Raw genomic sequence first — 26,048 nt, forward strand, 5'->3', positions numbered from 1 at the left:
CTCCCTCCAGCCCTCTGTTTTTCCTCTGACTATACCTCTGCTTTCCTTTTCTATGCTTAAAAGCCTTTTTGGTGTATTTGCTTTTGGTTGGAGGTATATTTTTGTGTTTTTAATTTGTATTTGCTCCCCATTTGGGGGGCACCTGATATCTGGGGCAAAAAAACTGATGTAATGGCGTCGGCTGCATGTTTTATACCCCTGACGACCTGACGTCATGGAAGAAGGGACAGCAACCGACGCAGGACCCAAGACTTAGTTAATCAGGCCGACTGAGGGCAACCTGCCAGCAGATTACTCAAATGTAATGACTGCAACAGTGAATACACTCGAACATCTACATTTATGGTAAGTGTACACAACTGTACTTTTACCTCCCTCCATCCCGCTCTTTTTTTTTCTCTCTCTCTCTCTACTTACAAGGAACATTTTGATATTTACTTTCTACTGGTGGGGTTCTTCCACCATAACCTGCCTCCCACTTGGGGGGGCTCCTGACAGGGCAAGAAAAATTGATGTAATGGCATCAGTTGCCTTACTTTGTACAACTGTCGACCTGATGTCAGTCCTGAAGCGACAGCAACCAAAGCAGAAATACTAAGCCTCTGGTATTCGGGCCGGCTGAGGGGTACCCTGGCAGGTATAACCCAAATGTGATGACTGCAACAGTGAATACACTCGAACATGTACATTTATGGTAAGTGTACACAACTGTACTTTTTCTTCCCAATCATATCACTCTTCCATCACCAGTTCTTCTTCAAGTCCAAGATACTTTTGATTCTTTGTCATCTCCTGGGCATGTGTCTGTTGCTCAAATGTTTTCCTTTGCTGCTGTGGAAAAGGTTTCACTGAGTTTCTCTCTATGGGATTTTTTTTTGTTGTAAGAAAACTGAGAAATTGAGCTCCCTTCTGCTTGCTGACTTGCTCTTGGTTGACTGAATTCTTTTTCCTCCTTAGCATGATCTGCATCCATAAAATGTCATTGTTCCTCCAGCCAAAAATATTTTGAAGACAACTGAATGTAGCATTGTGAGTCGCACACCTGCTTTTTCGACATCCCCTAATTACTAAGATAAACTTGCTTCTTTTCTGCCTGGTGTGCAACAAATAATCATTTTCTCCAAATGCTCTGGCATTTCCAATGTTTTAATTATTTTCCCTTTTGTCACAGTTTTATTAGGAGCAGTTGTTTGCTGTTATGGTTGTACCTTTGCTAATACAGGTTTTGGCTACTTTTTCTTGGCTGGATTTTGAGCATGTACATCACTTGTACACTCTCAATTAACAATTCCTGTTGTGAAATACCAGTCCAATTGCATATTTGTACTTTCATTATATTAATGCAGTGTTTTCCTTCCAATCTCTCTGGTATAACAAAAACTTTCAGGTTTTCTTTGCATGCTCTGTCCTTTAACACTACTATTTTTGAAATTGTAAGAATCCTTATGATGAGGTAGTTTTTCCTTCATTATAACATCTGTTTTCTGCAGTATTATCAGCTTATCTGAATAGATACTTAAAACTTCTATTTTGTTCTAGTCTTTTGGCGTTTGGCTGTATGTATTTATCCAGTGCCTCTGTTACTTTAAACACACCTGAGTGCATTTGATTTACTTTTTCCTCTAAAAATTACTGGATGATATCTTCTATATTAAAATTGAAAGTTGAACTGCTTTTTACTGAACAGTTGCAAAATTCTCCTCATCCAGGGTTCTTTGTTCTCCTTTCCCAATTGATTTTCTGTTATTTTCTTCAAATATTTTCTTTGCTGGCATTTAGGCAGTCTAATTTCAAGCCAGTAACTTAATCCCCCTCTCCAAATTGATACCTTTTTAGTGGTGTTTTAAAAAATTCTTAGTTTTCATATTGGGGGAATCTAAAGAACCAGCTTTTCATTGTGCAGCATCTCTGACGGCACTGGATGTAAGTTTTGTCAGCCTCTGCTTGCAAAGAATGGTAGTAAGAAGATGACCTTCTTCAACAGATGATGTGATATAATGTTCATTCAGGAATTATAAGTTTTGTTTTTAGTATTATTGTCTTGTAAGCCATAGACATCTGTGACTGCCTGTTGTTTTTCTCTTTAAACAGTATTGATGACATCATTGAGCATTATAGGAAGGAGCAGATAGTAGAAGGCTATTTCCTCCAGGATCCAATACCAGTTCAGGTAGGACACATTCCTGTTCTTCAGTCCATAGCTACATTGTGTGTAATGAAAAACAAGAATGTTTTGGCTCTTCTGTCCAGTCATAACATGAGATTAATCTGCAAATCTCTTGTGTATTCTGTGTCATGTTAAGGTGGTGGTGGTAGTGGTACTAGTAATAGTAGTAGGAGTAACACAGCTGTGAACAATTTAAATATTTTCCCCGTTTTAGACAGATCAAGTTTAAAATGACAGTTTAAAGGGAAGTTCCATCAGAAATGTTTTGGTGACAGGCAAATACATAGAATCATTCTCCTCACATAGTGTGCGGCTGCTAAGAATCTTAGCTTTATCTGCTTAGTATTGTGAGAACTGCTGTTCATTTCACTTTTCTTGTAAAAAAAATATATGATACCTAGTCAGCTCTGTGACACAGAGGAATAAAACCATGACTGTGACACAGATGGCCTAGCTGCTATTGGAGCTGATGGGGGAGGGCTAGAGTAAATGGTAGTCTCTAGCTCTCTTATCCTAGGTCAGGGGAGGGTGTCTAATCCCTCTTTAGTGCTGGTACTTACTAGATAGTGAAGTGCATGGCATGCAGAATATTATTTGAGGATGTGTCTTTGCTTCTGCCAGGCCATATTAGCATTGCCTTGTCTGAAAGCCTATGTCTGAAGCCATAGCAGGCCTTTACATCTGCAAACATGCAGATGAGCTGCTTGGGGGAAGGATGAAGGCTAGAAGACCCAAATAGTTACCCAGATGACAGCCTCTTCCAACTGGTTCTTGCCTGCAGGGAATAAAGGGACTGGTCATGTCAAAGGAGTCTGAGTCAGCAGGCAATGCGGACAAAACTTATAAAGTGAGGTACTCAGTAAAAACAAAAAAAAAGGAAGACATCAAAAATTTGACACAGTATAGTATCGGGGATATGCTCAAGGTACAAGCTGTAAATCAGAAGCTGCAACATTCAGCTGGTTTTGTAGTTTGTCAGTTCCATAGCAAGTACAAATATGACTCCGTCATTGTCCATGCTGGTGTGAATGACCTGAGACGTACCTCCTTGGACTACATGAAAAGAGACATAGAAGAGCTCTCTGATCATGTAGCCGAGGCTGGTATGACCCTGACCTTGAGTAGCATCTTGCCCTCACCAAGAATGATGCCACAGTATAAAGACAAAATGATCAATTTTAACAATTGGCTAAAGAATTGGTGTCATTCAAAGGGGATCCAGTGTCTGTCAGCCTGGGATGACATGCTCGACAAGCCACGTTGCTTCGCGAGGGACGGCTTGCACCTGTCACCCCTGGGTTTTCGAATACTGGCAAAGGCTCTTCCCTCCCCCATAGTGCCTTTTTTAAGCAAGGCTCAAAAGACAAATCCACCTCCATAGAAAACTAAGGGTAATGCTGCTAAACGCCAGAAGTCTAAACCTCAAGATGCACGCACTGGAGACTGTCCTCAGTATGGAGAATATCGATATCTGTGCAGTAACAGAAACCTGGTTCAAGGCTCCCAAAAGCACCCCAGCACTACCAGGTTATAGTTCATACCATGCTTTTTGGCCACAAAACTCGGACCGAACCACAAAAGGAGGAGGAGTATCCATATACATCAAAGTTACCCACACCTCCAGGTTAGTGGCACTGCATGAAGCATCGGAGACCATCCATGTGCAACTAACAGTGGGCAAAACTGCCTTTCAGTTTGTAGCCTGCTACAGACCACCCTCCCAAACACAGGAGCCCCACTTGGCTTTCCTGAGAACACTGGAAAATATGAAGGTCTCTCCAAACACCATTATATTGGGGGTGACTTCAACTACCCAAACATTGATTGGGAAAACTACTCAAGCCCAAACACCCTCGCCCAACGGTTCCTAGAATTTATAAACTCAAATGCTATGGAACAACTGGTCACCACTCCCACAAGAGGGGAAAGCATATTGGACTTGGTCATCACCAACATGGGGTCTCTGTGTTCCACACCAGAGGTATACCCCTTATTGGTAAGATCAGACCATAAATTAATCTCACTGGACATCCGTATTCCGTCCCCACCCCCAGCCAAGGAAACCACAGTGAAGAACTTCTCAAAAGCAAACTTCACACTCCTCAAAACCGAGGTGGAATCTTTCAAAGGCCCTGGGCCAGTGGCAACTACGGCCCAAAAAGCAGAATCCCTTACAAAAGCATTCTATGGACACCTACAGGAATGCATGGAGCATGCTATCCCAAATAAAACCAAGACTCACTCCTCCAAAGGCAGGAGACCTGTCTGGTGGACCCAGGCCATAAATAAGCTATATAACAGAAGGAGGAAGCTACTACATGATAGAGCAAAATCCCAAAAAGGGAAGGCGTCTCTGATCAGTACTAGCAAGAAACTACGATCCCTCATAAAATCATCTAAGGCAAGCTTCGAAAGAAAAATTGCACAAGACACTAAGGACAATCACAAGGCCTTCTTTAGTTATGTCAGGAACCTGGTAGGCAACTCCCAGATATGCTCTGAGTTAGTGCAACATGACAAAAAATACACTGAACCCACAGACATTGCCAACATCCTGGCAAAAAGGTTCAGTGCAAACGCCCCCCCCCCCTTCCCCTCCAAAAGAGCAAATGTCTGTCCCAACAGAATGTAGCCTCCCTGTGATCACAGATACACAGGTGAGAGCTGCCCTTTCTAAAGCAAAAAACACAGCATCAATGGGACCAGACGGTGTCCCAGGCTGCATCTTACATGAGCTCCAAGAAGAATTAAACCTTCACTTAAAGACACTGTTCAATCTCAGCCTTACTACAGGATATGTACCCAAGGAATGGCGTACAGCAACAGTGGTCCCGTTCCACAAAGGTGGTGCCACAGCGGACCCCGGAAACTATCGCCCTATAAGCCTGACCAGCCTGGTCTGTAAGGCTATGGAACGTATCATCATGGAAATCATAAACAAGGACATTGGGAACCTCCAGACACTGGATCCTACCCAATTCGGCTTTGTTAAGGGCAGATCTTGCCTCTTGAACCTGGTTGACTTCTTTGAAACTGTTACCAAAGCCATAGATGAAGGGAAGGTAGTCCACACAGCCTACCTGGACCTTGCAAAAGCCTTCGACACAATACCCTACTCGGGCATCATAAATAAGCTCACCAGCTTAAATATCAACCCCTGTGTTACAAGATGGGTTACAAACTGCCTCAGGGATAGAACCCACATGGTCAGAATTGCAGGTGCCATGTCAGACTCTAAACCAGTTACAAGTGGTGTCCCACAAGGCTCAGTCCTGGGACCTCTCTTGTTCGGTATATATTTCTCCGAGGTTCAAGCTAACACGGGTGGACTATGGCTGACAAAGTTCGCAGACGACTGCAAACTGGGTGCCATAATCGACTCTCGGCTGACACGAGCATCCTCCAAAAGGGTCTCACAGAGATGGATAACTGGTGCCAGAGCCATGGCCTAAAGCTAAATGCCAAAAAGTGCATTGTCATCCTCTTTGGGAAAAACAAAGTGCCCACAAATTACCACATAGGTGGTAATCCATTATGTACGGAAGAAGTAATTAGGGACTTGGGGGACCCAAGTAGATAGTAATCTGTCCTTTGACAATCACGTTGCCAAAGTGGTTAGAAAGACCTTCTATATAGCCCACCTTATCATGAAAGGGTTTACATCTAGATCAAGAGAGGTCATTGTGCCCCTCTACTCATCACTTATCAGGCCCATAATTGAATACAATGCCCCATTTGGGATGTACCTTACCCGACATCTGCAGCAATTGGAAAAACCCCAAAAGTACCTCACCAAGAGGATCAAGGGACTCAAACAGATGCCCTATGCACTTCGGCTAAAGAAACGCCAGCTCTACTCAGTTGCGTACCGCCTACTCAGAGGTGATCTGTGTCTGACATATAAAGCCATGTCCAACCCAGAATTAATGGACATGCTCCACCTCAAGAAATCCAAATCCCTTAGAGCTACATGCTCCAGGGACTTGAACCTCAGCACAGAAATAAATAGGACATGCTGGAGGGACAGATTCATATCCCAGAGGCTCCCCTCACTCTGGAACAAAATCCCAATCCATGTTAGGCAGAGCCCCTCACTAACCCTATTCAAGAGAAATCTTGATGAGTGGATGGGAGACCGTAAGTTTACCCCTGGGATCTCTTCTGTGTCCTTGCTAGACAGAGGTACAGTAAACTAACCTTGATATGGCTACCTTCTGTGACCTACTATACAGAGGCACAGTCAACTAATCTAAAAGGGTGGCGAAAGCCAAACACACTCTGGCTAGGCTTATAAGTGCCCTAGGGCAGATAGCCTAGTATCAACCTATGAACCTATGAAATTGCTTAATATAACTAGTACTTTGTGCTGCGCTGTTCCCAGAAGCATGATTTAAATTCAGTTCAAGCAGTTTGTTCCTGCAGAGTAAGATGTGTTGCTTTTAAATTTTTTTTTATTATATACAGTAAATATATTTGTATGTTAGGATTCAAGAAGTTCACCTTTCCTTCATTCATATGGAGAAAAACCTGTCTGATGCCATTGACCATCTCTTGATGGTTTTTTGAAGAACTTAAACTCTGGGATTTGTATTTTACCCATTGTTGTACATGTCATGGCATTGCCTTGTAGGGTACAAAAATGTGATAATTTCCTGAGCCCACTGGTTCATTTCTTTCGCCCTTTGCAGTGCTTTGTTGTTGATCCTTGCTATTGCTGAAATTTCTTTTTTTTTCATACACCTTTCAAATGAAGTGCATGTGGTAATTGCAAAAGCAACCAAGATCAGATTTGCTTATATGGTCTGAGTGGAGAGCAGTGTGAGAAATTGTCTCACATGCAAGATATTATGATTAGAGGGAAAGACTTTGCCTACCTTTCATTCAAATGGATAGTTGCTGTTAAAAGTCCCTTAAACATGGGCTGATGGGAAGGCCTTGTAGACCCAGGTATAAGGTGCAGTATTGTCACAAGGCTATAAAATTGAAGGGGTAGTCAATGCCTAGACTATCTACAGGTAATAGTTGTAGTGTTAAACCACTCCCGTAGTCTCTATAGGTGCTGAGTTCATGCTCTGCTGTTGAGTTCTTTATCCTTTGACATGCATAATCCTCCTTTTTAGATGATGGGACATAGAGAGAAGACACCCCCATCGTCCATATAGGGGGTGCATCCATGGATGTTGATGCCACTCAACCATGGATGACTAGCTTTGACACTAAGTAGTAACTCCTTGAGTGATCTCATCATAAATGAGAGACACTCATGTCTGAGCACTGCAGTCCTTGGTTTGTATCCTCACTTACATGCCAAAACTTAGTTGGGCTTGGCCTGTCTTGACTGAGGATAGTCCATCATGTCTTGTGCCAGAATTTGTGGTTCATGCTCTAGCCTTCATACGTTAGAGTTACCATGTTTGGTTGTATGTAAAAGAGGACCCAATAGGGCTGAAGAGCAAAAAAAAAAAAGGTCTTTATTGTCCCATCTTAGGGTGAAGCGCAAAAAAAAAAAAGGTCTTTAGTCTTGTCTTTAATGCATTTCCAAATTAAAGACAAGTAGCTCCGTGTTTGGGGATTTTTGATCGGCCCGTATGCCAGTATACGAGCCAATCAAAACCTCGCACAGCGGACCCTCTTCTGTTCAATGCGGAACATCAAGCAGTTCTGCATTGAACAGAGCTCCTTTTTTTGATTGGCTCGTATACCGGTATATGAGCCAATTAAAAAAAAAAAAAAAAAGCGGAGGAAAGACTCCGAAATAGGGATGTCTGGTTTTTGAAAATTCTGCGATTTGTCCAGGTTTTAAAACCCGGACAAATCGCAGAATTTTCAAAAACTTCCCAGACAGGAGCCCAAAAAAGAGGACGTGTCCGGGGAAACCTGGACGTATGGTAACCTTACATATGGTGGAAGACTGAGAATGCATCCTTAGGGAACATGACCAGAATCTGGTGTCTGGCCCAGCATAGTCTTCTATCTCTTACATGCCATCTTCCATAGGCATGCAGTCATTCCCCAGTCGGTCAACACTTTGAATGTGTTAGAGGTATGCTTGCTCTTGCAGAAGCTCACCTTTACTAATACTGGGAGGAGTGCAAGACTGCCTGTTACTCAAGCTCCTCTGAGAAGCTTAAAGGCATTGAGGGTGTTTTTTCTGAGAGAGACATGGACAGTGAGTTAGCCCACAGCATCTCCCCTCATGATGACCCCTTATTTGCAGAAGTTTTTAGCCTTGGTGCGGAGTAGTCAGGACTGTCCTTGAGCTCAGTATCATTACTTCAGAAATGAACAGTGTTGTGTTTAGGAAAGACGTCTGAGGAGCTGTAGGTTGTCCACCACACAATACCACTCATTAAGGACTCTGAACAGCCAGCCCAGAAGCACTTTGACTCTGTTTCTTTGGTCCCCAAGGAAGCAGATGCCGTTTACAAGACCCTTTTGAAGGGGTAGTGCTCTTACCAAGTATCATTGCTGAATCCTTTGTATAAAGGTCATTAATTTTGTTCTCTTACTGACTCCTATGTAGTCGTTTCTGTTCACTATGCCCCAGGCCCACAGCACTTTGCTACCTTGCTGCCTGAAAAGTAGTCCAAAGCTGTTGTAAGAAAGCTTACTTTTCTAATACATTGAGTCTTATGGCCTTCAACTTTTCATGTCACCTTGCAGATTCCCATCCCTTGTTGTAGATAAGGTGCTGGAAAAGCTTGAGACCCTTTCTGAGTTAAGACTTAAGGAAGACTTTGTGGAGAAATTGCAGTAACATCTAGATTGAGCTAAAAGTCCAAGGTGCCCAAGGAAGCAGGAAACAAGCACTTTTAAAAACATGATGTAGTGCACGAAACCGCAGCACATAGAAATCCCAATACACAAAATTACGTTTCTGAAATCTCAGCGTATACATTTTCGTTTGGTTTACTTCATCAGATGTGGACTGTTAATTAAATCATTGTTTTCAGAAGATATTTGTACCACAGCACAGTTTTCTTGCATGTTGTGAAACAGAAGAGTCAGTATCAGAAGTATATTTAACCACCTAAGAATATATTCTTGGATAAATACTATTTACAGAAGCAGCAAGCTCTGTACGTGTAAATGGAGTCAGTGTATTGTAAAGTTTAAAACTCTGCTGTGGTACAAATATCTTCTAAAAGCAATGATTTAGTTAACATTCCATATCTGATGAAGTAAACCAAACGAAAACGCATAGGCTGAGATTTCAGAAACGTTAATGTGTATTGGGATTTCTATGTGCTGCGGTTTCGTGCAATAAATCGGGTTTTTAAAAGTGCTTGTTTCCTGCTTCCTTTGGTACCTTGGACTTTTGTTTCGAGTGACTGCTGGTGCTTTTAACGTAATTTTTGAGGATCTAGAGTGAGCTGCCGCATAGCTTTCCTAATTTTGAATTGTCCTTGACTAGAGCCGAGATAATTTTTGCTAAGAGAAGCGTTTGAGAATATTCTGGATTCATACTTTAAAGTTTTTCAGTAAATGATCTCCTGAAACAGAAAAAAAATTTGCACAGTGGAAGTCTATTGTGATCCTACCTTATTCTTTACCATCTTCCCCTTTTAACCCTAATCCACCTAAAAGATGAGTAAACCTCATCTAGGCTTGCTTTGTTGACCAAGATGATGACCCCTCAAACTGTGACTCAGCAGTCCTGACAAAAGTCTGTGACTACCAATGGATATGGCTAGAACAACTCTCTGAGATCACACTAGTTAGATGAATCATTGTAATGTACCTTTATGTTGTAGATATGGTCACTTAACCACTTCCTCTATGTCATTGCCCCCCCCCCAAAAAAAAAAAAAAATAGACCGTGCTTTTAAGACTGACCAGTCCTTTTCAGTTTGAGCTGTTAGGCAGGTCCCTGCTCTACTGCTGCAACATGTTTTTTTTTTTTTTTTTTTTTTTTTTAGATCAGATTATTTTGTTTTAAACCCATCAGAGCCTTACCATACCTTACAATGTGCTGCAATCCTAATGGTGCAATTTCTTTATCCTATTAAACTTCTCTAAGCCTTACTTACAGTTGGGCACAGTCCATTCCCAGTGAATTGCAAAATAAACTTTGTAATACAGTTTCTGTTAAGTAGGTCATTATTAATAACCTTTAATTTATGGATTGACACCTTTGTCCTTGGGTAGGGGTATCTCTTGTTTTCTGTGCCTCAACGTTTGTTTGTTTTTAATGAAACATTACCTTAAAGAGTGATTTTGTTTACTCTCTGCAATCCCTCCCTGACCTTTTTCCACCATCAAGCCCATCTTTTCATGTATCTCCCCATTGTGCCTTCTAATGTGACTTCTTTCTCTTTTCTGCTTACTTGTGTTACTATTTTAATCACTTCCTTAACATTCAGGGCTGCTGCTGTTTACATTTTCTTGTATTTGTTTTTTGCCCTGCAAGCATGATCATTGCTACCAAGTGCTTATATTCTGCCTGTTATTTGACTGTCTGTTCTCAACAAGAGCAACAACTTCATTAATTCAGTCATTTATTCAACAAGTTCATTTGGTAACTTCCACCTCTGTAAAATCTTAGAATGTGTATGTATAAATGTAGCTACTGATGTTATGTTGCCCCATCTCACCTTCATTTTGCTGGTTGGGTTCAGAACCAAGCATTGGTTTCCGACTCTGCCTTATACTAAAGTTTGAGAGCTCTTTGCTGGCTCGAGACTGCACTCTATTCTATGAAGCCTAGTGACAGATACCCAGATCTCATTTGCCGCTTGAAGCTTCAGGATTCCTTTGTGCTGGCTCAGGCTGAGTACAAATATTTTTCATTCTCAGTTTTTTAATTACTTTACTTAGTGAGGTTATTGCCTTTCTTAGAGTGTTTGTTAGATGTCCTTCATGGATGCATCTGCAGTCATAACAACTGGGTTGTCCTGTCGTCAGGCAGCCCTTCAGTCGGCCGGATTCCAAAGTCCGAGTCCGGCTTCGGCTGATGTCGCACTTCTCCCGACGTCATCTCTGCTGGTCTTCGGGTATAAAGGCATCAGCCGACGCCATTTTCTTCAGTCTTTCTTGCCGCGTGGCGCCCGAAGCAGAAGCTGTTCGCAAGTGCCGGTCGGTCGGATCCAGAGATTACTACTACCGAATACTACTTCGAAGACTTCTAAAAGCTAAGTACCCCGTTGGGGACTCTTTCTTGCCTCAGCCGATGTCAGAAAAAGTCAATAACTGTTTAACTTGTGGGAAACAAATACCTCATAAAGATTTCCACTCTTACTGTTTGCCTTGTCTAGGCCCGGACCACGACGTAGCAGCCTGTTCGGCCTGTGCTTCATTCAACCGACGAACGCTTAGGCATCGGTCGGAGTTTGCTGAACAGTTTTTCGGTTCTGATTTTGCGTACATTATGCCGTCGGATCCTCCGACTTCCCAAATTGTTAAAAAACGCAAAGAAAAAGACCGACACTCGCGGCCCACGGTTTCGGCCGAAACCATGGTTAAGCAAACCGCGAGTGTCTCGGTTTCGGCCGAAACCGAGAAAACTGATCAAAGCACAGCTGAATCTATGACTACTTCTGAGGTTCCTGCTACATTACTTGAATCGACCTCAGATATTTTACCTACTACAGTGGTTCCTAGTGACTTATCAGACACCATCCCTTTGGATGTCTCTACCCCAGCACGTGGTGCTGCTAGGCCTCCTGCAGCCATGTCAATTAAGGCCTTTGCCAGGGCTAAAGCAGCCAAGTCTACTAAATCAGTGCCTGTTAAGCCCCCCTCAACCAGGCTCACTTCTAGTGCACAAATGCTTACTCTGGCAGAAGATTTAATAACCTTAATTAGGGGATCTCAATCTCACCCAGACAGGGCCTCGCAGCCCCAGAGAAGAGACCTAGAGCAGAGCCCCCAGAGCCTGGGTCCTCTGATGATTCTGCGGATGACTCAGATATTACAGACCAGCCAGAGGCTCCTTTCTCCAATTATGAAGACTCAGATGCTGAAGAATCCATCCCAGCTGCTTCCCCACCAGAAGAATTCTCCTTTGGGGAAACCTTGCATGCCATGCGAGAACAATTCCAATGGCAGCAACAGGATTACTCAGATTCCAGAAAAAGACTTAGGACTTTTCTGCACCTTCCACAACATAGGCCCTTAGCTATACCTCCTGTCCTATCTGTTGTGGACGATGCCTTTAATGATGTCTGCACTGCACCAGATTCTTTACCTCCAGCCCCTGCCAAACCAGATAGATTTTACAGGGTACCAGACACCCATCATCACCTATACAAGGCCCCACTTGCAGACCCCGAAACTATATCCCAGGGGCCTAAGGCAGTAGCCTCGACCACAGCAAAAAATCCTATTCCTTCTGAAAGGGAAGCCAGGTCTTTAGACAGATGGGGCAAAAAGGTTTACACCTCAGCTACTCTCTCAGCCAGAGCTTTAAACTGTCAGTTTCACATGATACAATACCAAGAGTTTATGCTTGATCAGTTAACTAAAAAGCTATCCTCTGATGTCTCTATAGATAAGAAATATGTATTAGAGATGGTAAATAACATACAACAGGTTAGTAACCATTCACTCAAATGTGGCTATGATGCACTGGAGGCTTCATTTAGATCAGCCATGACTGGCACAGTGATAAGAAGACATGCATGGCTGAAGGAACAGGTCTTACCGGATCATGTTAAAGCTAAGTTATTAGATGCTCCTATGGATAAGGCCAGTTTGTTTGGTACGCCTGCCCAGCAGGTAATGAAGAAAATGGAAGAAAAGGCAAAATCTGTCCAAACAGTAAAAGATTTCTTGCAGGTTCAGCCCCCAAGGTTTAGCAGGAACTGGCCTGCCAAAAACTGGTCCTTTCCTGACTCCACAAGATCCCAAAGGGGCAGGAATAGACGTTCCAGAGGCAGAAATCAATCCAGAGGGGGTGCCTACAGAGGACGACAGTGGCAAGGTAATAACAGAGGCACAGACACAGCCACTACCACTACAACAGCGCAACAACAGTGGCTTGATTCTAACTCCGCCTACCAGGGAACAAATAGCAGCACCATTAGGCGGAAAATTAACCTTATTTTCAAAGAACTGGCACTATATCACAAAAGACAAGTGGATTTTGCAAACCATAGACCAAGGTTACCGGTTCCACTTCCACACTTTACCAGTCAAAAGAGGAATGCCAAACCTGCCTCCAAATCAAAAAACAGAAGCTCTACAACAGATAATGCAATTAACAAAGATGAGAGCTGTGGAAAGAGTTCCAAGAACAGAACAAGGCAAAGGATTTTACTCCAGACTATTCCTAGTTCCAAGAAAGGAAAAAGTTGGAGACCTATTCTCGACCTGTCCACCTTAAATACATACATCATTGTCCCAAAATTCAAAATGCTGACTCTACAGCAACTTCTTCCCATGCTGGGCAAGGAGTGTTGGCTGGTAACTCTAGATCTCAAGGAGGCATACCTGCACGTCCCCATCCGACCAATTTGCAGAAGATACCTCAGATTTCTTGCAGGATCAGAGCACTATCAATTCTCAGCATTGCCCTTTGGCTTATCTACTGCCCAGAGTATTCACAAAATGCCTGGCATCAGTGATCGCCCACTGCAGACTACAGGGAATTCAAATTTATCCATACCTGGACGACTGTCTGCTACAAGGGGACAACCCAAGCAAGCTGACAACAGATTTACAAAGGGTCATTTACTTGCTACAAGCTCTGGGATACACAGTCAATTTACAAAAGTCAAGGCTGATACCATCCCAAACAAGGACATTCTTGGGCGCGGAATTGGACACAGTAAAACAAATGGCATTCCTAACTACAGAAAAACAAAAAGAACTCCCTCTTTACTTCTTGGCACTAACAAGACGGAACAAGCTAACAGCAAGAAAAGTTCTGCAGGCCCTGGGCTTCATGGCATCATGCATAATCTTAGTTCCACATGCCAGACTACATATGAGAAAACTACAGTGGTACCTAAAGAATTTATGGTCCCAACACAGGCACAGCCTAGAAGCAGAAATTCCACTAATACCATGCCTAAAACAGGAGTTCCTATGGTGGGCTCAAGCATGCCAGTCAAACCCAGGCCTACCCTTTCACAACTATCAAGCAAGCCAAACCATCACAACAGACGCCTCAGACCTAGGATGGGGGGCTCACATGCTGGGCAAATGCGTACAAGGATTATGGACGCAGGACCAGCTTCACCTGCACATCAACCTAAAAGAAATACTGGCAGTAAAACTGGCAATCCAAACTTCAGACCATTCCTCAAAGAAGGCCAATTGATGATAAGGACAGACAACACCACTGTCATGTGGTACATCAACAAACAGGGAGGCACTCATTCATACCCCCTGTGCAGAATGACCTTGGACCTTTGGAACCTGGCACTCAGCTACAACATCCAGTTACAGGCAATATTCCTACCAGGAAAGGAGAATACTCTAGCAGACATGTTAAGCAGAACCACCTCGGATGCTCACGAATGGATGCTACACCCGGACATCTTCAAGACCATCTCAAAAAAATGGGGAATGCCACAGATAGATCTATTCGCTTCCCTCTCAATCACCAGCTCAAAAATTCTGCACAAGGACATTCCACCCACTTGCATGGAAAGTGGACTCGCTCTCCTTCAGCTGGAAAGGTCTGACAGCATATGCATTCCCACCTCTTCCCTTGCTACACAAGGTATTACTAAAAATCAAGGAGGAGCGTCCAACGATAATCCTGATAGCTCCAAACTGGCCAAGACAACACTGATACCCATTGCTAAGGAGCATGTCTCGGGACAAGATGTGGTCAATACCCCTGAGGCCTTTGATGTTAACTCAGAACAACTACAACATCATGCATCCAAACCTAAAAACGTTGCAACTGACTGCATGGAACATTACATAGCAACAACTAATCCAGAACTTTCCCAAAGGGTGAAAGACATTATCCTTGAAGCCCGCAGACCTTCAACAAGAAGGAACTATGCAGGAAAATGGAAAAGATTTATCATTTGGAGTGCTGAAAGAGGAAAGGATGTGTCAAATATAGATATGGCTAACATTCTGGAGTATTTGGCAGAACTTCTGCATACAGGCCTGTCCTACTCCTCCATCAAGATACATGCATCAGCTATTTCAGCAGAATACAGCTTTGATCCACCTGTCTTTTCACATCCTTTACTCAGGCAGTTCCTCAGAGGGATTAAGAATGTAAAACCCCCTAGGAAACCACCATTGCCAGCTTGGGATTTGAACTTTGTACTAGAAAAACTGACACTCGCACCTTTTGAGCCAGCAGCAACAGCAGAGCTACAGCATCTATCGTGGAAAACTGCTTTCCTACTGGCAATAACCTCAGCAAGGAGGGTGTCTGAACTTCAGGCCCTAATGGCAGTACAGCCCTTCCTAATCTTCCACCAAGATAGAGTGTCCATGAGGACTAATCCTACATTTATGCCTAAGGTGGTATCCAGAGTGTCTTTAAACCAGGCAATCCACCTACCTACCTTCTTCCCCAACCCTCAAAACAGAGGGGAAAGAATGCTGCATACCTTGGATGTACATAGACAGCTACGCTACTACCTGGACAGAACAAAAAGTAACAGAAAAACTGACCAGCTCTTTGTAGCCTATGCAACAGGAAGAGAAGGAAAAGCTATTTCCAAACAGACAATCTCCAAATGGATAGGAAATTGCATACGATTCTGTTACTCCTTCCATGGAAAACCAATTCCACAGAACATAAGGCCTCATTCTACAAGGGCAACAGCCACTACCACAGCCTTCTTACGAGGAGTGGCAACCAAGGACATTATTGAGGCGGCTACTTGGACCTCCGTGCATACATTTGCCAAGCATTATAATTTACCTTTGTACTCCAGATCCCGAGCAGGGTTTGCCACTGCTGTACTGCAAGGGATCCTAACCACACCATAATCTATTTTTCCTCCCCTTAGTTGGCTATGGTATTCTACCCAGTTGTTATGACTGCAGATGCATCCATGAAGGACATAGTACAGTTTTGTACCTACCATAAATGTAGATGTCCGAACTGGATAGCATCTGCAGTCAGGATTACCCTCCCTCCTTCCCTCTGTGGTACTCCTAGGGTATTTACCCTCCTAATAGCTAGCTGGTGGGGGGAGTCTCTTATGGTGTATTTGTTTGTATATATGTACATACATGCTTATTTTCTGAGTTTGCCTTCTATCCTTTTGCAAATATTGGCATTTATCCAAAATTTAGCCTTCCAGGGAGGGCAACTGGCATCTGGGGCAAGAAACACTGAAGAAAATGGCGTCGGCTGATGCCTTTATACCCGAAGACCAGCAGAGATGACGTCGGGAGAAGTGCGACATCAGCCGAAGCCGGACCCGGACTTTGGAATCCGGCCGACTGAAGGGCTGCCTGACGACAGGACAACCCAGTTGTTATGACTGCAGATGCTATCCAGTTCGGACATCTACATTTATGGTAGGTACAAAACTGTACTTTATCCCTATGTTGTCCGTTTTCCCTTTTGCGTGGGTTCTTTGTTGGCTGTCGTTTCCCTCGCAAGGCGTGTGTTTTTTTGTGTGCCCCTTTTCCATTGTTAGTTAGAGGATTAGAGAGATGTTTGTATTTGTTCAGCCCCTTTAAGTTAGAGGGCTTCTTTCCCCCTTTTCCGCTGTTGTCCGTTTCCCCCAGGAGCGTCGTTTAAGTCAGAGACATCTCTTCGGTTTGAGGAGTGAGTCGTTTTTAGTTAGAGACCTTCTTCAAGCCCTCCTCTCTATCCCTAATATATATATATATATATATATATATATATATATATATATATATTTCTTGTTTGTCAGGCTGTTGTGTTCTGTGTTGAGTTTCCCGTTTGGTTTTTTGGTTACAGTATGTCTAAGGAAAAGCACTCTGGTTTTAAAAAATGCGATTCCTGTACGCAGAAGATGTCCATAACAGATGGATATACTAGCCATATCTATTGTCTTGAGACAGTGCACCTGCAGAACTCTTGTTCCATTTGCCATGGGTTTAGTGCAAGAGTCCTGCAGGAGCGCAAGAATAAATTGATTAATAGAGGGCTTCTTAAAGGACCCTTTGAGCAGAACATACAACAGCCAACCACTTCAAAATCATCATCTTATTCAAAATCTTCGTCTGCTCCAGCTTCGGAACTGACTCAAAAATCTACCCCTACTATTGTTGTCTCTGATCCAAACGTTGTCGGATCCGAGAAGGAGAAATCTCCGTTAGCTCCATTAGCTACTTCGGAGCCATCCAGGAGAAAAAAGAGGGACCGGTCACCATCTTTGGAGCCTGTATGCTCGGTGCCGCAGTCCCCTTTACTACAGTCTGTGACAGGTAGCCACAAGTCTTTAGTGTACTCCTCCAGATCATCCAGGAGTTTATCGGATGATGTGGAAAGGGCTGTGAAGAGGTTGCTTAGAACACCGGCCCTGGCCAAAATTCTGCCCAGCCCAAAAGGATGTCGAGCCAAAGTCCATCTCGTCTGTACCAGCTATTCCTCCTCTGACTCAGTCAACTTCTGAGCCAGAGTGTCTGGAGATCATAGTGGTGGAACCGTCAGATCAGAGAGCTGCTTCTGGAGTCTCGGTACCAATGTCTGCTCTGATCGATTCCATTCAAGGATCTGGGAGCCGACACTCGACCGTTGGTTCCGGGAGGGAGAGTCTGCTCAGACCCTTGTCAGACCCGGCTCTCCTTCTCGGAGCTTCGGCACAGGTGAGTTCGGCACCAACATCTGCCTCTGAGCCCTCATCCTTGGTGCGGGAGAGATCTCCTGGTTTCTCGGAGCCAAAGGCTCTCTTGGGCCGGGATCGAGGTGCCTTCGAGGTGATGAGGAGTGTGCTTTCCTCTGAGTCTGCTACACCCTCGGCTCCAGTCACTCTTCCCCCCACAGTCATCAGTGTCAACCTCCACTCCACCCCTTCAGCCCAGGCGCAGGTAGCCCATGCCTCAGGTTACACCTACAGGTGAGACACTTTCTTCCGAGTCCTCCCCAGAGCCACCCCTCTGAGGAGATTCCTCAGAAGCATACATGCAAGGTGAAGCATGTAGACTCCCCTGAGTCTGTCGCTTCTGACACAGACTTAGAGGATTCAGAAGGGTCCCCATGTTCACCCTCTGAGGATGTCTCATTTTCAGACATCTTAGAGATACTTAAACATCGGGGTGAATGGAAGTCCCTATCCCCTTCTGAGGATGAGTCAGTTTACCTAGAGACATTTGGCTCTCGACACTCCACCTCTTGGGTGTCTCCACCTTTTGACAGACTACTGTGGGTGGTCAGTCGGAAGGCATGGGGCCCTCCAGAGACGGTGGACCCTGTACTGAGGAGGCCAAATAAGTTTATCACTGCCCTCGAAGACCAGCAGTTTCTTACAAAAGGTGTTCCGGTAGATGCCATGGTGGTGGTGGTGGCCACCAAGAAGGAATTAGCTGAAACTTCTTCGTCTGTCCATCCAACGAGCAAAGAATCTCAAACGATGGATAGATATGGAAAGCATATGTTTTCCTCAAGGAGCTAGGAGATTCCCTCCAAGGTGCAACAGCTGAGATGCTTCTGGAGATGGTAAACACTCAGCTTGCAACCTTAACCTCCATAGCAAACTCCTCCATGCGCCTGATTTCGTATGCGACTGATTGAGCGAGTAGGGCAGCAGGCACAGGAATTGCTCTGAGGAGACATTCCTGGATGCGGCTTTGCGACTTTTCTGAACCCTTCAAGTCTTTTTTTTACTAAAGCCCCTTTTGATTGCTCGCCCTTGTTCGGGCCAAAAGTTAAAGAAACTCTCACCAAGTGTGAACAGGAGGGCAAAACTTATCTGCCATGGGAGTGAGTTTTTCCGCCCCTACTAGACCTTACCCCAAAGGTCAGAAGAGTGGAAAGATGGGGTTCCAGAAATCACAATGAGCTTTGCTTGATGCATTTTCTAATTTTCCCGTAGGGGCAGAAGGGGAAATAATAATGGAAGACGCCATCCTCGTGGCAGAGGGTGTCTGCAGAACCAGGGCAACAGAGATGCATTCTCTGGTAGACCTTCTAGCACTTCTGAAAGGAGGCCCGCCTGTCCACCTCTGGAGGCAGTCGGGGGGAGACTATCACTGTACCTAGAAGCCTGGCAAAACATCACCAAAGACATGGGTTCAGTTGTTCATATCTAGGGGATAAAACATTCCTTTCTCTCATCTACCCCATCCGCAAAAATCCATCCCAGACATAACACCCAGTCAAAGGGATCAAGTAACCCTAGAAATCCAAAGGTTGCTAGGAAAAAAGAGCCATCCAAAAAGTCCCCGCAGACCAATCAGTATCCGGAATTTACTCAAGATTCTTTTTAGTGCCAAAGAAGATGGAACTTTAGACCAATATTGGACCTCAGCAGACTAAACATGTCAGTAAAGAAGGCGAAATTTCGGATGGTAACACTGCAGTCCATACTTCCCTTTCGGGGAAGGGACAATTGGATGTACTCGATAGATCTCCAGGATGCGTACTTTCACATGAAAATGAACAGGCACTCCGGGAGATATCTACGCTTCCGACTGGGAGCCAGTCATTACCAGTTTAGAGCTCTGCCCTTTGGTCTCACCACAGCCCCCAGGGTGTTCACCAAATTGCATGGCAGTAGTTATATGTATGTATAAGTAGTATTCATTGCTAATACTACATATATTTTTAATTTTTATACATTTATACATATATTTTATATGATTGTGTTTGTCTTTTTAACTCATTTTCATTTTTTATTGTTGTTAGATTAGATAATTGATTGGTTAATGACATGGGTGGGGGTTGATGTTTAGCCTTATTTAAGTGAACTTCATGGTTAACTTTTTTTATTCTGAAGAAGTCCACATAGGATGAAACTTAGGTTAATCGACTCTGTTGAGCTGCTGTTTGTTTTTTATGTTTGTGGTGTTCGTAATAAATTCCATTTTGGGTCCGACCTCGTTCTTCATTCCTTTGGTGTTGAGGTTCATCTTGGTTCTTTGGTAATTTGTTTGTTCGTTATGGAGAGCGGTGGTTTATCGGCAGACATTATGAAATTATTGGCGCAGATTAAAGAACAATTAAGGGAGCATTCCGATCAAATTCAATCCTTAGTTGAGAAGCAAGGCTCTGGGCTTAACTTGCAGGAATTTGGCAACTACGGTAGTTTGGGAGTGCCTCTCACTCAACCTACACCCAATATTAATAGACAGACTGGGAGTAATGGTGGTAACAGTGTGAACAATCAAAGTAAAGTAACTAATCATGAGAGACCCCCTGGAGCTGAGGGAAAACCAACATGGGTCAGTAGTGATTGTTGGAAAAATAATACCTTCATTTTTAATGCAGAAAAAACCTATAATGTTGAAGAGAGTAACAAGGCTAACCAGTTTTTGACTGAGCAGCTTAAGCAGTTTGAATTTAAGTTATTCAAACTGCGGAGAACTCAGAAAATAGTTATCTGACTAGGAATATCGAGCTAGGACTGGTACCAAAACGTTTGCGTGTGTGGAGGTACCCTAATGGTATTAATGGTGATACGGAAATGATCAATGAATGACACACGCTTTTTAACAAGACTGGTTTGGCTATTATGGACATTATGGTTAAATTTAATAATAAAAAAATCGACATTTATTTATCTGATCTTGAGCGTATCAACGACAATATTACTAAGGATTTACTTTTCGAACAGTATTACACTAATTATACCAACATCATTGACGATGTTGAACGTAGTTGTGGTTCTATGTTCAATAAAAAGACACAAAAAATACAACGGGATATTAGAATTTACAAATTGGACACTGTTTACCCACAGTCGAAGGGTAACCAACGTAACCATAGTAATAGGTCTTCCACCAATCAAACATCCGATGATGAAGCGGAGATGACGTCAGAGAAACGTAGTGGCGATAAAAACATGAGGTTTGATGGTGGGAGCCCTTTAGGAGAAGGGATAAGGCGTTCGAAGGATCTGAAACAGAGAGGTATCCCACGAGGAAAAAGATTTTCATGGGATGGGTGCCCGACCAAAAGCGGGGTACACTGCCAGCAATCACCGGAATGGTGGTTGGAAAACGAGGAGGTGAGGAATGATGTTACTTCAGTTCATGAATCAGCTTACATGGAATTTGGAGTGAATTCTGAGATCAGTAACTTTATTGCCGAAGACTTTGTCGTTCAAAGGACATTAGTCGTAAGCAATGAATGTTTTAATTATCTGAATGATGCGAACTTTAATGTAAAATCCTCTGAAGCATGTAAGGCGACGGCACAAGATTTTGATAATGCATACATTAATGCGCCAGATTTATTGACTTTAAACAGTAGCCTTACAGAGGTGACTACCAATTCTATTAATGTATATGATGATTTATTAAATTTAAGTGTCTATTCTGTTAAGGGAGTTACTGGTGATGTGGTTGTAAGAGAAGGCATAGAACCACACAACTGTTATAGTGTTGTGGAAAGTTTTTCTCCCAGCATTGTAAGTGTTATTCAGAAGTGTTGGTCAGTAAGAATGGGATGGAAGCGATATTTAATGACACACATAATGAACACGTGCGAACCGTCAGTATTGAGAAAAGGGAAGATGAAAATATATATGATGGTTCGTTGTTTTTACAGGAGGGTGCTGAGAATATTACACTAAATGGAATGTCCCTAGAGGGTGACTAATTAGGAAGCAAGCCGCCACAAGGGGAACATAACTGTTTTTTAAGTAACCCTATTATTATGGAAAATGCTACTGGTGACTTTAAGCTATTTAATTATTCTAATTATAGTTTCAATACTGAACATGTTAATTTATTTTCCAAGGGTTTTACCTTTGTTCCGTGTAGAAGGGGCACACTGGCTGATGCCTTAATTGATTTAAAATTATTTGTATGGAAAATGAATTTGAGAGTGTTCTTTGATGGGGTTAGTGTGGTTAACAGACAAGGGTCTATGACAAAACCAAGTATTTTTAATCCTCCCCTCAACCCTGTTATAGCTACTTTTGAAAAAGTGTGTGAACTTGACATTAGGGATTACTATAAGAAAACTGTAAGACAACCATGTCTGAATTTAACAGAGTTCGAGTGCACATTGCTGAATAATTTAAAAAAGGTTGACGATATATGTATAATGAAGCCTGATAAAGGCAATGGGGTTGTCATAGTTGATAACCATGATTACAGTAATATTATGATGACTATGCTTATGAATGACAGTTGCGTAGAAACCAGTATTAATGAAATCAATATTGTTTTTAAAAAATTGGACCTCATGTTAGAAGACATGTTGTTTCAAGGGGAATTAAATGAAGTTGAGTATGAATTTATGTGTAACCCATACCCAGTAATTTGTGGAATTTTTGGAATACCCAAGATACATAAATGGTTGGATAACGTTAAATTCAGACCTATTGTAGATGTCAAGAGGTGTAAAACTTGTTTCATAAGTCAATTTTTAGATCATCATATGAAACAAGGATTAAATGCCTTCCCATACATAACAAAGGACTCTTGGGATTTTTTGGAAAGGGTTAAAAAATTTAAGTGTAATAGTCAATTGAGCTTTCTTACCATAGATGTGTGTAATTTGTTCTCAGTTATTCCCCACGATATTGGTCTCACATGGTTAGAGGAACAACTGCTGGTGACAGGTAATTTCGAACAAGATAAGATTAATGTTTTTGTTAAACTTATGGAAGCAGTTTTGAAAAATAATTTAATATTTTCTGAAGGGCACCTATTTAAGCAACACACTGGTGTAGCTATGGGTGCTGCTTGTGCCCCAATTTATCCCAGTTATATCATGGCATATTGGGAGCAAAATTATGTTTTTACCAGTGAATTCAGACAGTACATCAAATTATACACGCGTTACCTTGACGACATATTTATTATATGGGAAGGTGAGCGAGTTGTCTTAGATGCTTTTTTAGAATATATTAATAATTCAGTTTGGTTCCTAAGATTTACCTATGATTTTGATATGAATAATATCACATACTTGGATGTCAGATTAACCTGTGATAAGACATTACAAATGATAAAATCTAACATATACAGAAAATCCACTTTTTCAAATTCATACCTCCAATATAGTAGCTGGCATCCAAGGCACCAAAAAAGAGCCATAGTAAAGGGCCAAATGGTGAGAGCTGCCATGATGGTTAGCGAGGAGGAGGATTTCGTAAAAGAATTGAATTTTATGATTACTTTGTTTTTAAACAGAGGATATCCAAAGGAATTATGTTCAGAATTGTTCAAGGAGGTCAAATACAAAAGGGATACTGGTTTTTACATTCCCATTCTTAAAGGTGATGAGTCCAGTATTACATCTGTTAATTTAGGAAATCTAGGAAGACTAGATGAACATCCACTGTATTATATTTTAACTTACAATTTTGATTCTGAATATATAACAGGTATGGTTAACAAGAATTGGGGTATTTTGCAAATGGATAAAAATATAGTAGCAAAAATGGCATTGGCACCTAAGTTTATATATAGGAAGGATACATCCTTAAAATAGATTTTTGAAATATGTTCTCTATCCCCAAGTCAATGTAATAGCAGGGTATTTGACAATTTTAAATGTGGGAGATGTACCATTTGTGAACATATACTGACATCAGGCAGCATTCTAACTTTTAATCAACATCGTATTTATATCACAGGACACTTTAATTGTTATACCAAGAATGTTGTCTATTTGGCCAAGTGTCAAGTATGCCCTGCTTTTTATGTGGGAAAAACTTGCCGGTATTTTAGAGAAAGGGTTAGAGAGCATTTATTAGACATAAAACATCTAAAATTAACCAATGCATTAGCCAGGCACATTTCTACTTGTTTAGACCATTCTTTTAAATTTTGTATACTGCAACAAATCGGGTATGATTCACAGGGTAGAACTTTAGAGGTGAACTTAGATTTATGTGAGCTTAGAAGGCAACTTAGTTTGGATGCACATTGTCATCCAGGGCTAAATGATTGTTGCACAATCAAGCCTGTTCTCAAGCTCAAACATATTTTGGGCAAATTTTTTGATGTATTTGATTGTATACGGAATGTAGTTCATCATTTTTGGTTTAAGTTATATGTATGTATAAGTAGTATTCATTGCTAATACTACATATATTTTTAATTTTTATACATTTATACATATATTTTATATGATTGCGTTTGTCTTTTTAACTCATTTTCATTTTTTATTGTTGTTAGATTAGATAATTGATTGGTTAATGACATGGGTGGGGTTGATGTTTAGCCTTATTTAAGTGAACTTCATGGTTAACTTTTTTATTCTGAAGAAGTCCACATAGGACAAAACCTAGGTTAATCGTCTCTGTTGAGCTGCTGTGTTGAGCTGCTGTTTGTTTTTTATGTTCGTGGTGTTCGCAATAAATTCCATTTTGGGTCCGACCTCGTTCTTCATTCCTTTGGTGCATGGCAGTAGTCGGAGCTCACCTGAGGTGTCTAGGATTCCAGGTGTTTCCATACTTTGACTGGCTCCTGACTGTTACCACCGAGCATCTACTAATCAAGGCGAGGGACACTACAATCCATCTTTGCTCAGAGTTAGGCATTACAGTCAATTTCGAAAAATCTGCCTTGTTGCCTTCTCAACATATTACTTTTATAGGAGCAGATTTAAATACAAAAAGCATGGTAGCAAAACTGCCCGCAGAAAGAGTCCTAACATTACGCCGTCAAGTGTCAGTCCTGTTGAGAAAAAAGAAAGTTCAGGTGAGGTTTGTACTCAAGGTTCTGGGTTCAGTGGTAGCAGCAATAACCTTGGTTCCCCTAGCCTGCCTACACATGAGAATACTGCAATGGCTTCTCTTCACTCAGTGGTCCATGCAGGAGTTTCCCATTTCTCACAAAATTTTGATAACACATGTAAAAAAGATCTTCGTTGGTGGATTCAGCCTACACAGGTGACAATAGGCAGACCGTTTGTTCTCCCCCAACCAGTAGCTGCAGTGACCACGGATGCTTCCCAGATTGGGTGGGGGGGCATTATCTGGGACAGAGACTGTCCAAGATACTTGGCAGGAACATGAATACCATTTGCACGTCAATGTCATGGAGATGAGAGCGGTGCTCATGGTGTTGCAAGCATTCCAAAACTCTCTTCCTTCGGGGACAGTTGCAATTCAGTCAGACTGCATGTCAGTGGTGTGGTACATCAACAGACAAGATGGAACCAGATCCTAGCCCCTATGTCAAGAGGCCCAGAGAGTTTGGCAATGGGCAGTTTCTTCTCAACGCTTTCTCTTTGTGACGCATATCTTGGGAAATCCAGCGTGATAGCAGACAAGCTGAGTAGGGCAATTTTAATGCCACACAATTGGTCTCCGAATCAGGAAGTTGCGGGCAAACTTTTTCACAAGTGGGGCCAGCTGTGCTGTGATCTATTTGCCACAGCCATCAATGGCAAATGCAGAAGCTTTTTTGCCCTAATCCCCCCACCAGTGGAGTCACCCAGGGATGCACTTGTCCACGTTTGGCCCCTGGGACTTCTTTATGCCTTTCCACCATTTCCCCTCATACTGAAGATATTCCAGAAATCAAAAATGTTGAGTACAACATAATTGTCATTGCTCCTTACTGGCCTTGTCAGATATGGTTCCCCTTCCTGTGGCCTACGGGAGGACCCTTGGATCCTGGACCCAGTGACGGATCTCTTGACTCATCTGTCCAGGACTCTCCATCCCTCCATCCAAATTCTCAAGCTGACAGCTTGGTTACTCCACTTCGTCTTAGCCAGGCTTCCAGAATTATCCCTAGCTGTGAGGTACATTCTAGTGTTTTCGCACAAAAGTGCTACAAGAAAACTTTATGCGAGTAAGTGGAAGAGATTTTCCTTTTGGGCGAATAAAAAACAATTGAACCCTCTCACAGCTCCGAT

General features: G+C 42.5%; 1 protein-coding gene across 1 annotated transcript in view; it reads left to right on the top strand.

Moving 5' to 3' along the window:
- The window catches only part of RASA1 (RAS p21 protein activator 1), a 3,076,403-nt gene that overhangs the window by 1,407,564 nt on the left and 1,642,791 nt on the right, over positions 1-26,048 (top strand). Inside the window, exon 9 of the mRNA XM_044064149.1 lies at positions 2,092-2,170. Within this exon, the coding sequence (XP_043920084.1) occupies positions 2,092-2,170 (79 nt within the window). The remainder of the gene's footprint in view (positions 1-2,091; positions 2,171-26,048) is intronic.

This window comes from Protopterus annectens, chromosome 2.part2 (assembly GCF_019279795.1).
Source record: "Protopterus annectens isolate FY-2018-M chromosome 2.part2, PAN1.0, whole genome shotgun sequence".
Classification (NCBI taxonomy): domain Eukaryota; kingdom Metazoa; phylum Chordata; order Ceratodontiformes; family Protopteridae; genus Protopterus; species Protopterus annectens.